Source organism: Haemaphysalis longicornis, unplaced genomic scaffold (assembly GCF_048455015.1).
Source record: "Haemaphysalis longicornis isolate Haplotype H1 unplaced genomic scaffold, Haemaphysalis longicornis Haplotype H1 scaffold_8, whole genome shotgun sequence".
NCBI lineage: Eukaryota > Metazoa > Arthropoda > Arachnida > Ixodida > Ixodidae > Haemaphysalis > Haemaphysalis longicornis.
In genome coordinates, this window is record NW_027526445.1 from 127,350,303 (window position 1) to 127,363,167 (window position 12,865).

The following is a 12,865-nucleotide window of genomic DNA, read 5'->3' on the forward strand; positions in this document are numbered from 1 at the left end:
ACAGACAGACAGACAGACAGACAGACAGACCAAAATTTCTGCGTTTATGCATCCCAAGAAAGACTATCGTCTTTAAAATAAGAAACATTGGTCTCTGCGCAGTTCCGCTGTAGTTGCTACGGACACCAGTGGACTGCTTCAGACATCGCACTAGTAGAAGATGATTGACTATAATCGGTGACAACTTAAGAATGGCACTGATGATGATGATGATGATGATGGTGGTGGTGGTGGTGGTGGTGATTCCTATTGGTTTCCCCTTTGAAGCGGGGTGATGACATGTCATCTTACCAAAAAGGACTAATATAACCATGTTTTACACTATTGGTTTAATACTAGCGCTGCTTAGGGCTGGCACTAAAGCTTATTAGGCCCGAAATACTTTCTTTTCCCTGTTACAGCCTTCCCTGAGAGAGACTGGAAGTTGCCGCTGTGCCTTATCACCGTAGCCGGATGTTTCTCCGCGCGGCGCAAGTAGGGCGTTACTAAGAATATTTTGAACATGGCGTGAGCCGTTCCCGTGATTTTTTGGACTTAATATGCTTATAAACGACTCCAGTGACGACAAACAAACTGCGTGAGAGAAGGCAGACGATATCACGCATTCATAGCAAACCCCTTTCAAAACGCGCGCGCACTGACGTAACGGGTCCGGCGCTTTGGCGGAGTGATACACTACATGAGGTGGTGCCGTTCTTGAGTTGTATTGCTGGCCGAGTCATAATACTCACGCAGTGCCGAGAGTGCCGTCCAACGGAACTCCAGCTCAGCGCTACGGCCATGGCTAGAGTGCCGTACGACGACATTCAAATTTTTAAGAATGTGCTGACTCGACCCAGAGCATCTGCCGTCGTGGTGTAGGGCTTCCGTCTATGCTTCCTGTTACTAAGGGAGGTGGAACGGGCCCCGCTCTGGACTTCTTTTTTTTTTTTTCACTTACGCTTCAATTATAACTTTTATGTCTTTGGTTATTTTTCGGTGTTTTAAGTAATTCTTTATGTTCGTTAGGTTTTGTTAGGTTAGCTTACGTTACGTTACGTTAATGGAGGGCGAAGTAATGCCCGACTGGAATTTTTTTTTACCGAAACACCGGTGGAGGCCGCTTTAGCGGAATGCTTATAATACCATTGGACGGCCTTCTGGACACATCCCAATACGTATTAAGGTGAAAACCCTTAGTGAAGGATTACCTCGAATGCATTGCTTCGACGCGAATGAAGCGAAAGCATGCCAGCCGTGTATGAGAGAATAATGATTACCAAAGATACTTAAGGATTGATTAGTGATTCATGACAAAGTAAGGTGGAATAAATGTGGATTAAGATGAATAAGCTTGATTAATATGGGGAAAATGGATTAGGACGGAATAAATATTGTTTTGTGATGGATAGAAAAATTAGTACGTCTTATTAAGGCGGGTTAAGATGTAATAAGAAAGACCGAGATCAATTAGAACGAATCAAGGTGGACTAAGAATTAAAAGGTAGAGTAAGGTAGGATTAAGGTAAATTAAGATGGATTACGCTGTAAAAAATGAATTAAAGATTTATAAAATTAACTAAGGGGGATTAAGATTAATTAAGAATGGATCAAGGAAGGTAAAACAGTGCTGCTGGTGTGTTGACCTGTGAATGTGTATATGAATAGTACCTGTCACAATATCACGCTTAAGACGACTTAAGTGTCCTGAGAATCTTTTTATTATAGCTAGTCATATTTTAATAAAAATTACGGCACACTCCTGTCATGCTAATGTGCTGCATACGTGAAACGTGTGCGACACATACCAAAAACGATAGCGCAGAAAGCCCAAACAGTTCGTAGCTTCGTTTACTCGTGACGTCGTCGTAAACTAGGCCGATGTTGTCAACAAAGAAGCAAACACGTTTGCAAGCTTCCCACGTGAAGTACTACATGAAAGTGTGCCACCATCCCAAATCACACAGAACGACATTTGGCGCTTGACCAATTCGCCATTCATTCGCACCACACAAACTTGATCGGCAACGGTAGAAGAGAGAGCGAGAGAGAAACAGCGAGAGATAGAGAGAGAGAGAGAGACAGAAAGGGTAAGGGAGAGAGAGAGAACTCTTAATTGAAGAAGCAGAGCGGCTTTTGGGCGTTTACAGTCGACTACATGCTTCTGTGCTGAGGGCTAATTACGAAGGATGAAAAGACCTAAGAAAGAGCAGGAAAAACAAAAAACAAAACTGTCGTGGGTTTGGCGTGATGGCGGACATACACGCACTTGTTTTGTTTTTATTTTCAAACCGGTCACACATTTTACTACTTTCAAATTAAGACAATATCGTCCATATAAGAAAACAAACTCTTCATAGCTTGGCGCAGCTTCGAGGGACAACTACATGCTCCTTAAATACTCTTGCAAGGGTTTGGTTCTAGGCGTTAGATGTCTTCATGAAGGTTATCTTGATGCCCTATATGCCACTAACGCTAATAAAATATGTTCAACTGTTCACAGGAACAATTACCGCAGTACGGGTGTTAACCTATCGCCGAAGCCACCACGGAACAACCGTATCCCATGATAAATTACCGAAACAACTCGCAAGCACTCCGCACGTCGAACACGCAGAAGCCTTAGGCACGCAAACGCAAAACGCGATGTTCCCGGTCAAGTAGATCACCGGCTGCCTATGCATCTCGGAAGACGGATGGGCGCACGCCACTTCCCGTAATACGGAACTCCGGGAACCGGCACGCATGTCTTGGTCAGCAGCACTCAGATTAATTTCCCCCGTTGTCTCGTCGGTTCTGCTGGCGGAGTGAAAGTTGGTTGCCTGCCAACTCTAGGGCTGAGACTGTCTCATTATTCTACCTGTTGACAGTTTGAAGGAGCGACAATTCCGACATCAGTTAACAGAGCAGATTGACTTGACTTATGGTATGGTCTCTAGAAATTGGGATAGTCTGCCGCCCGAGGCATTCAGCGAGGTTCTTTTGGCGATGAAAGCCTCGGGCAGACAGCGCACCGTTCTACTGCAGCGCCTTCTCAGTAAACTGCTCCCTTTTGCTGACAAATTTTTCTAAAAACTAAATAGTTGTCTTGATACCTTCTCTTGGCAATATTATTTCTTTGCATCTTTTTTTTAGGGTATGAATAATTTAACTAGGAATATTCAAACTGTGAGTGCCGATGATTGTCTCGGAATTTTGGAATTTTTAAACTCTTGACGCCGATGATCGTCTGGTCACCCTAGAGTTTCATACTAATATATACTAGAGGAAAATCTTGCGCTGTAATCGCGGGCCGTGGTAGGCGCCACCATTGCATTTAGCGCCGTTCCTCGCTTACTTGGCTTGGCTAGCCACAAGGCTTCTTTGTTGTATCGAAGCGAAAATTAGCTTTTTTTTCTTGTTCATTTTGCATGAAGCTTCTAAATAATTCCTGACAAATAAGTCCTTTTGGAGCTTCAACTTTGTAACAACAAAACAAATTTGATTAATTTTATGAAGTAATATTATTGCGTTTTGGCAGCCAGAGGCAACCTTCGAGCCTGTTCATGAGCCATGCCAAGGACAAGTGGAGCGTGCCTTTCCGGATCCAGTAACTCTGCCTTCCCGGTACATCACGAAACGCTCGCTTACGCACGCCTCGCCTAGGCAGTGGCGCCATATTTCCCTCTAATGCATATTAGTATGAAACTCAATGTGTTCATCGAAAAGTGCAGGCTAGGGTTACTTGATATAAGCCTACATCAAAGAGCTCCGGTGCAGACGACCGCAGCAAAAAGCGGCGTGCAAGCAGACGACACTCTTTTTTCCTTTGAATTGCTGGAAAACATCATACAGGTAAAAAAATGGAAGCAAACAAATACTTTTTCACAAGAATGTATTAGGACAGCAATTTGATTCTTAGTAATACCCCAATGGCTAACGCGGTGAGTGCGCTGTAAGGTGCACTGAATGGGCGCCACAGACGACCGGTGTGCTGTTTCGCGCGCGTTTTCCGCTGCGACAACGCACCGTTCAAACGCAGAACTGGCCCGGACGGCCGACTAGACAAATTTCTAGGGACTATACTTAAGGGTTGAATGCGTTCACCGCACGAACACAAGGATTTAGACACTTATACAACAACAAAAAAAAAGCATCGTACTATCCGATCGTAATTTCACGTTTTACCGCGCTCTATAAGTAAACTGGTTGACTTCCGGTCGCCCAACACTAGTTCGGTTGTGTGAGGAACCTACTCCTCACTAGTCTCATTTGGAAGAGTGACCGTCGTCGTCGTCGTAGTCGTCGTCGTCGTCGTCGTGGGCGTTAATACGAGTGGTACAAATATGAACACGGCTGTATAAACATATCAGAAAACCTGGAGAAATTCAGAGAATTCTCTATTAATGCGTACCATTCTCACGCCACTTGTCTACATGGTGATTTTTTACAGCCAGATTTGGCTATGAGTAGCTAAATACGTTGCGTTGTGTTTTTTTTAAGTCTTCCTGCGTTTCTTTTTGCCAATGACGTAAATGTATACCCTAATAACGATATCAGTTCCTTTTCTTCCCCAGTTATTTATTTTCCCACAGATCCAAGGTGCAGTGTAGGGTCGGTTTGTTTTCGGTATTTCTTCTTTGCGTTTTGAAGGTCCGGGCTTTTTTAAAGTTTAGTCCTCGTTTTTTTGGAGATGTACGAGATTCGTTTGCTTGTTTTGGTCATTTCATTGTTGCAAAATTTGTAACTGTTCTATTTTGCCTATTTCTTAAATTTTTCACAAATTTCGTTCGACCAATTATCTCGATTTGCGCTATTATAACGATTAAATATGTTACTTCTGCCAATTATGCCTTTTTGTGCAAATGCAGGGTGTTACACGGTCCTGGCGGGGTGGGGGTGGGGTGTGAGGTACTCAGCAAAGAATGCTAAGGATAAAAATACATTCGGGTTCGTGCGCGATTTTAACCCGGGTCTCCAGAGCAGGAGCCTAGTTCGTTACGACTGCGCTGACTTGGGAGACAGCCAGGCGGAGGAACAAGCGCTAGCCTGATTCGTGCCCTGTGGCAGGCGAACGCGACGGCACGTGACTAGAACAGGTGCACGGCGGGAAGCAGCCGCCATAATTATATCTAGTCTGCCCCCCCCCCCCCGTAAAATTCGTATCACAGAAGGAAGATACGAAAGCGAAGAAAAAGACGCAAACACGACGTATGGCAGTAAACACACCTGTGGTAATATCTAGGCTTCGCTAGGATTTCGGCTTTTAAACACGTAAGCAGACTTCAGGTCCCGATGTATTTCGCTTAACGTGAACGTTGCGTCCTTCGTCACACACCTGTTGGGGTTCGTAAAGTCTGGCCTCATCACGTCATGTAAACGCGACTGAGTTCCCATACTCACATTAGAACGGTCACAGGGCCGCTACCGCCAATGATAACTAAGAAGAAAACGCCACTGATTGCTTGTGCTCTGTAGATGCACTGTCGTTACCTTTCCCCTCTAACGACCCTGCCCTAGAGAGTTGCTCACATCAGGCGCAAGAAGCTCGCTGTCTCTGCTGTAGACTTCTAGAAACACCCGCAGTTTTTTCCGGAGCTGACGCAAGCAACCATTAGAAGCTTGAGGCAATGGTTGCGGGCGTCATCAACTCGCGCCACGCATTAGCGCCTCCGTTCAACAGCGGACTTCACAGAGTGGTCGCCGCATTGGTGATTGTGTCTGTGCGCTGGTGCATACTGCGGCAAGACACGCTGTCGGGTGACTCTGGTTCTTGGAACTTGTCACCAAACATCCCCAACGAAAAAATACTGCGAAGAGCGGCACGAACACATCCGGCAAGTTTACCAACAACGACGAGTATGGTCCTCTTCGCGCCCACCGCCAATCACTTAGACAGGTGGCTCCGCAGGTGGGCCCGCATCTAAGGAGGGTCCGCAACGGCTTTTGGGTTTCTGCGAAGCGTTCTCCCAAACTCCCCACCCCCTCCCCCCCTTATTTTTGCCAAGCTTTGCTGGCATTGCGCAAAAGATGGCTTCGCTGCACAGTTTGTAAATTTTATTTCTCAGCTTAGCACATGCTCTACCGTTGGCTATTTGCACAACACGTCAGGCATGCAAAAAAGCCAGACGCACAAAAGGCACGCGTACCATATAGGTGTTTGAGTGACTTTCGGCTGCAAGACCAAACTGTTTGATAATACGACACGCATCAGCATAAAAGCCAGACACAAAAGGCGGACATTAAATGAGCATGTGGGCGACTATAGGTGGGAGAGCATAATGCTTGTCATTAGACATGCTTCGTTTCTCGGCCGCGGCGGCCCCTTTTCCGATGGAGGCGAAAAGCGAAAGCGCCCGTGTGTTCGAGATTTCGGCGCACGTTGAAGATCCCCAGGTGGTCAAAATTAACCCGGAGCCCTCCACTACGGCGCGCCTCATCGCGGGTGTAGCGTCGGCGCGTTAAAACCATACAATCAATTCACGAATCAACAAAGTTAATCGTTTGCTGCCCCGTCGCTTTTGCAAACCCGAAAGGGGTTTCCGGCACACTCATGATTCTTAGAAGCCGCATACGAAGGCGACTGACCAAATCGTCATTCTGCAGGACTTTGCTGTCCAACTACGAATTCTGCGACTTACCTGTACCAACTTTACCACACTCGTATCGTGTAACACAAATTACTCACACACAGAAACTGGCACCGTCCTCAGACCGAACACGGTCTGGCGTTCCTTTACGTCAACGCCTTTCGCGCTGACGTCCTTTATAGTTGTAATAGCTAAACCAGCTGATCCTACAACCTCAATCAAGCCTGGACAAAGGGTGGGGAATGATTCCCGGTTGACGACTTACCAACCCTTCCTGCTTCCTCAATTTTACTGACGTTCTATTTGAGTGCTGAAACAAACGTCTAGACAACAACAATGTCGTAAACAATATAATTCAAGCAATGAAAGTCCACAGGACTACACGTGCAGCGCGCGGACGACGAAAGTTAGTTTACAATATTTTTAAATGTAATGCGTGGTAATATGTCACAGTCCGTCCTCTTGCACTCGACATGGGCCGTTTTTTTATGTAAGAGTAATAGCATGAGCAAGAGGTAACTTTCGGGGTCGCATCAAGGACGCTTGAGAAGGGAGCGTGCCCGGTTCAAAAAGTTTTCGTTACGGGGGAAGGGCTGAAGCAAATGTCGACCGGCGGACCTCACGTCATGCAACCGGCAGGGAACGCCACAACCATTATTTAAACCATGAGTCCCTAGTGAGCTTCGCAGAAAGTATTTTTTTTATTTTAAATAAATAAATAAATAAATAAATAAATAAATAAATAAATAAAAAAGATAACTTCAAAGAAACCTCTAGCTCCCTGTCGCCTAAAACAATGAAGTATACTTCATCTACAGGGGCCACCTGGACGCCATCATGAATGATACAATGTTACTGGCTCAGAAGTGTCCATATTTTCTGTTTTAATTAAAGCTTCAGCACAGGACTAAGTGGCCTAACTCCTAGACAAAACTTCACGCACTTGCATGCTCTCGTAGAGCTATGCGTCTCCCTACTTTAACAATGGGTGCCAGCATTGCATGAACAAATATTTTTAAAATCTGGCCGCACTTCTCGCAAAGAACGAGCGAATTCCAAATGCGTACTACCGAACACCCGCAAGTCACTTAATGAGGGCTCAAGAGGGCGCTATCAAAGCAAGCGAGAGAATTCAAGAGGAGGAAAGCAGAATAGTCGCCTTCCGCAGGATGGGAAAGTCGTGCTCGGACGGACACGTGGGTTGACATTTACGAAAACTTTCGAACGAGTGCCGGAGTAGGTTAATTCTGAGACACACACATTCACAAAAAAGAGCAGTCGACTGTGAGTGCACTCTGCCAACGTCATTTGGCTTTCTCCGACGCCCTTTAAGTAGAACAACACACAGACCATTCATATTCCGCGCCTCTCGTTCTTGCCTCAATTCCCTCCCGCCCTTTTCCTTTCCCTCAACCACTCCCGTCGTCTCCATTCCAATCCTCTACAGCCCGACCCATCCGACTGCTCTTATTTCCCCGTCTATTACGTTTCGCGCAGAACCCGAACAAACCCAAACGGGGCCGAGGGGCGACGACGCCGACCCGCAGTTGCCCCGGGACGAGTCGCGAATTCGTAACGAGCTAATCAAATTACCACCCGGCCCGCCGAGCACGCGGCGGCGGCCACGCTGTTGCCGCGTCGCCGCTTTGCCGAGGCGGGCGTTGCAGCTTGCGGCGCGATGGGAAAACTCCATCCCAGCGCTCCAGCCGCTCTACTGCGCAACGCGCAGCAACGGTTCCCCCCAAGGCTCCGCTGTGCCGCCCGCGCTTTTCCAGCTGGGTCGACTCCCCCGGGGCGGCTGCCGAAGCTGGGAATCGGCTAATTGCGCGTGATTGAATAGCCGTATAATTACTTCGCACACTTCTCAGGGTTATACCACGTTTATTTTTAGAGTTCCGATTGCGACTATAGCTGCTGTTATTTGCCAAGTTCGAGAATCTTGCAAACGATCGCCAGGGTGGGGCGATATGTTGTCACAGGATTTTTAGAGACACAAAAGTCGGGGCGGAGGCCTGTTAGCGTCCCCGGCTGGAGCGCGACGACGGCCTGGGTGCATGCCTGCGGCTGCAGTGGGCCGACCTGTGCCTCTGGCGCTGCTTGGAGTGTGTGTGGCGATGCTCACCTCGGTCCCGTGGTCGTGAATGATCGTGCGACCTCGACGAAGACGAACCCGTCGAGAATCTAGTGCTACTTCCTTCTCGGCTAGAGCGGTCCCCGGGTGCCCGCACGGTGACCCTGAGCGGTGATTTGGCGGTCCGCCTCTTGGGACGAACCTCGTGAACCTCGATGGCCTTGTGGCAGCCTCCGTCCCTATGCGCGTCGCCATAGTAGGGCAGCACGCACTCGACGGTGTTGTTGGACATCTTGGCCACGCTGGGCGACACCGGATGGGACACCAGGTTCGGCGGGCACCGCACAGAGTGGGTGAGCTCGTCGAACGCGTAGTTCGGGTCCAGCCACGAAGCCACGGCCTCTTCGCCGTCCAGGATCAGCGGCACCCTGTCGCTGAGCCACTGCAGGTAGCGGGGCGCCGGCATGGTGAGGATGCTGAAGCTGTACAGGACCTCCCTGTAGGTGGACACGTCGAATATGCCGGCCATGGTCAGCAGTCGCGGCCCGATCCACTTGCCGTTGTGCATGAGCTCGTGGGCGTTGCGCACGCCGTCCCACTCGCGCGCCTCCATCGATATGTTGCGGGGCTGTTTGAAGTAGACGTAGTACGGCTGCCGGTCGCTCTTTCCCTCCTTCCACTCGAAGAAGCCCTCGGCGACGACGACGCAGCGTCTCTCGGCGGCGATGGCGCCCTTGAAGCTGCGCCGGTCGAGGCAGCTCTCGAGGCGGCCGTTGAAGGTGTCGAAGTTGAAAGTCTGCGGCTCGCCGGCGAACCAGGAGGGCACCAGTCCCCAGCGCATGGGACACATGATGTGTCGTTGGCCGCCCTCCAGGTAGCACTTGCCCGACTTGCTGCGCACGCCCCGCGGCAGGTGCACGCTGCTCATCAGCACCGGGTGGTAGCTCCTGGGAGCGATGTTGTACGAAGGCGTGTAGCCCCCGTGGTTGTTGAGCTCCACCCATTTCGGGTTGCTGTAGCGGCCCGTCGGGTCTTGGTACTGGCAGGCGTGAAGCAGCGACGCCTTGTTCAAGGCGCATGACATGCGGCTGCACATCGCTGAAGTCGGAAGTGCGAGTCGTCGAACCTGGACGTCGATGGAATGAGGGCGCACGCAATTTTGAAAGGACCAATTTTGTAATCACAGCATCGCTGGATGCCGTGCTCCGCCCCCTTCCTCGTTCTCTTCTTCGCCGGAAGTGTGTGAAGAACGCGGCTCGACCGAAAGTGCTATAGTAATGGCCTTACTTCGTCTAAACGAGACGCTGACCAACATTCCTTTCATGAACGGACCCGCCGACGCTGGGAATTACGCTAGCCTCTCTTACACCACCTATAGCCACAATTTCTCTCGCCAAGACACCGTTGGTTTATCATCACCATCATCTATATATTCTCCATCATCATCATTATTATTACTACGATCAACATCCCCTCCTCGTCGTCGCCGTCATCATTGCCATCATCATCACTGCAGGATGAAGAAGGTCCCCCTTGTGCTCCTGGAGTCATTCCTTTCTTTAGATGCCCTAACGTATTCTTTGATTCAAAATTTGATTGAGCTGTTACGCGCTACTTTAACGTGTGTTGGGACGCGGGCCACATCCTTGCTCAATGGAAAACGGCCAACGTCCCCACCATCCTCAAACCCGCCAAGAAGCTCCAAATTGAAAACTTTCGTTCCATTTCCCTCACCTCGTGTGTAGGAAAACTCCTGAAACGAAAGAAGCTAACCTCCTACGCATCGTATAGGCCTTTGTAGTAAGTCGGGTGACGTACGCCACTCCGTACCTCCGGCTACAGAGGGCAGAAACAATTCAAATAGACGCTCTCCTCCGCAGAGCCAGCAAGCGGGCTATCGGTCTCCCACTAAACACGCCCACCGAGCGATTTGAGGCCGTGGGCCTTACAAATAGTCTGGATGAACTCATCGAGAGAGATATAATACTTTATTTCCTTTCAAAAGGGTAGGGGAAACGGGTGTGGCGGGGAGGTTAAGAGCCGCTTCGTTCCAGGCAGCTTCTGGTCGCCTTCAAGATGAAGTCCGCCAGGCTCCTCTGCTCCGCCAACTTGGTTGCAGTAGTCAGCCACTCTCTAGTGTCATGTGCCCTAATTGGCTTGGTGTCTGGGCAGACCCACAGGATGTGGAAGTCATCGAGGCTCAACGGCTAGGGCAACTAGTACGGCTGACATACAGCACAACGGGGCGCCACATACTCGATTCGCTGGGTATAGCTCACCCCCACAGCGCGCCTACTAGTTTCGCGATCCCGTCACAAATAAGGGAGAACATTCACGTCTCTCCGCTTTCGCGTAACATTCACCCTATACATAACAAGGAGCGGCGAGAGGCCAGAGCCCGTGCCCTGCGAAGACGCTTTGCGAAAGTCGAGAACGTTGCCTACGCGGACGCGGCCGATTACGCTGGTCGCGAGGCAATGGCCATAGCGGTGGTCAACAATCAGGTTAATACCATCGCCTCCTGCTCTGTGCGCACGAGAGACTCGGTGGTTGGAGAAGAGGTAGCCATTGCTCTAGCCATGGTTTCCTCCACAAAAATCAAGACAATCATTAGCGACTCCAAATCAGCAATTCTAAATTTCTCACGAGGACACATATGAAGGGATGCGTCCGCAATCCTGATTTCTGGTCTCCACCTCGAAAACCAGACAGGCAAGATCAACTTAATTTGGACCCCCGTCCACTCCGGCCTTGCAGGGAACGAGTCTGCGCACGAAGCCGCTCGAGATTTCACCGACCGAGCGGACGGCACTCCGATGCGGAACTCGTCCCCGATGTCAGGCAGGGACAGGCTATTGTCATACAGCGACGTTACAGGTCATTACCGCTTAGGCCGGGCCCGCTTCCCACCAGCGCACCCATCCCTCAGTAAGCGGCAGTCGGTGGTCTGGCGACTCCTACAGAGTTACTCGCATCCAAACCCACTTGTGTATAGCTATTGCTACCCAGGGCGCTACACCCCCGAGTGTCATAGATGTCAGCAACGAGCGGACCTGGCGCCCATGTTATGGCAATGTCCGCAGGCGATCACAAATGGCCGCACAATCATTAACAGTGAGCAGAGGGAGACCGTGCTGCTCAGCTACAGCCCGGAAGATCAACTCTGGGCCATCCAGCTGGCTGAGGACGCTGCCAGAGCCCAACGGCTCACGGCCGACGACTAAGCGAGACAGCTGGCAAACTGAATAAAGTTTACTCTCTTTCTTCTTGCATCGAGTGTATGGTCTTCTCCCACTTGTCGTTCCGTATTGCACAGCCAGTCTGTTTCCCTGTTGGTCCACCGGTTGTTAGATCTCAGGAATGTAACGTTACGCAGGGGCAGGACATAGATGAGGCCAACCATGAGTGATGGCAAAACGATGTATTTTCAAGATGTCGACGATTAACGAACCCGCACCGGTTAGCACCACACACAGCTTCTTTTTCCTCATTTTTCGTCATTTTCCTCACAGCTTCATTTTCCAAACGTCGGCTGTTTGGGGCAAGGAGCAGATGATGTCGTGTCGGCCCGATCTGGGCTTTCTCGTGCGGGCAAAAAATAAAATGAATTTAAAATATGTTATACTGAACGGTTACTGTTGAAACTTGCTGAGAGATATCTCCGGATAAAAAGGAAGCATTTTACATAGTTATCTAAGCTTTGAAATTTTGCGTCACTACTCCTTTAAGCTAGCCATCATCTTCGCATCGTTTTTTTCCCTTGTTGTTAAAACCTTTCTCGCCAGTCCCCCAGAGTGGCTGTCAATTATCACTTTCTGACGTCCCTAACACCACGAATCTCCGAATAGCCAGGTCGATACCAATGATGGTCCTACTTTTACTTCCGTAAATTCAATGTAAGTAATTTATTCAGCAACATCCTTCCCCGTAATATTACATGCTGCTTTGCAGGTGGTATTAAGCAGTTCATTTTTATTTACCAAGGACCTAAGGGGAAAAAAGGCAAAAGAAAGGCAGGAATATTAACCGGGCTGTGGCCTAGATGGCTATTCTACACGTGAAAAAGGGGGGAAATTGGGAAAAAGAGGAAAACAGAAAAAGGGGAAAGGTAAGAAGAGGGCGGAAAGAATCGTGTGCCCATTGTCAGGACACTATAGATGATTGAGCTCAGCGAGTGTCTCCGGAGTGTACAGTCGTCTGTACTAGAGTTTTCTCTATACACGTCCGTCGTAGCACATGAGCGCTT

The 12,865-nt window shown here is 49.2% G+C and overlaps 2 protein-coding genes across 2 annotated transcripts in view; both read right to left on the reverse strand.

Annotated features, from left to right (window-relative positions):
• Alk (Anaplastic lymphoma kinase) overlaps positions 1-12,865 on the reverse strand; it is a 209,341-nt gene that overhangs the window by 85,731 nt on the left and 110,745 nt on the right. The gene's annotated exons all lie outside the window — the stretch shown is intronic.
• Positions 8,564-9,715, reverse strand: LOC144149691 (abasic site processing protein HMCES-like). Its single transcript, XM_077681343.1, has one exon. It carries the CDS (start codon positions 9,713-9,715, stop codon positions 8,564-8,566), a length of 1,152 nt encoding a protein of 383 aa, XP_077537469.1.

Bases quoted from the DNA above. Each gene is read 5' to 3' on its own strand.
- LOC144149691 (XM_077681343.1), bottom strand. From the start codon at position 9,715: ATGTGCAGCCGCATGTCATGCGCCTTGAACAAGGCGTCGCTGCTTCAC.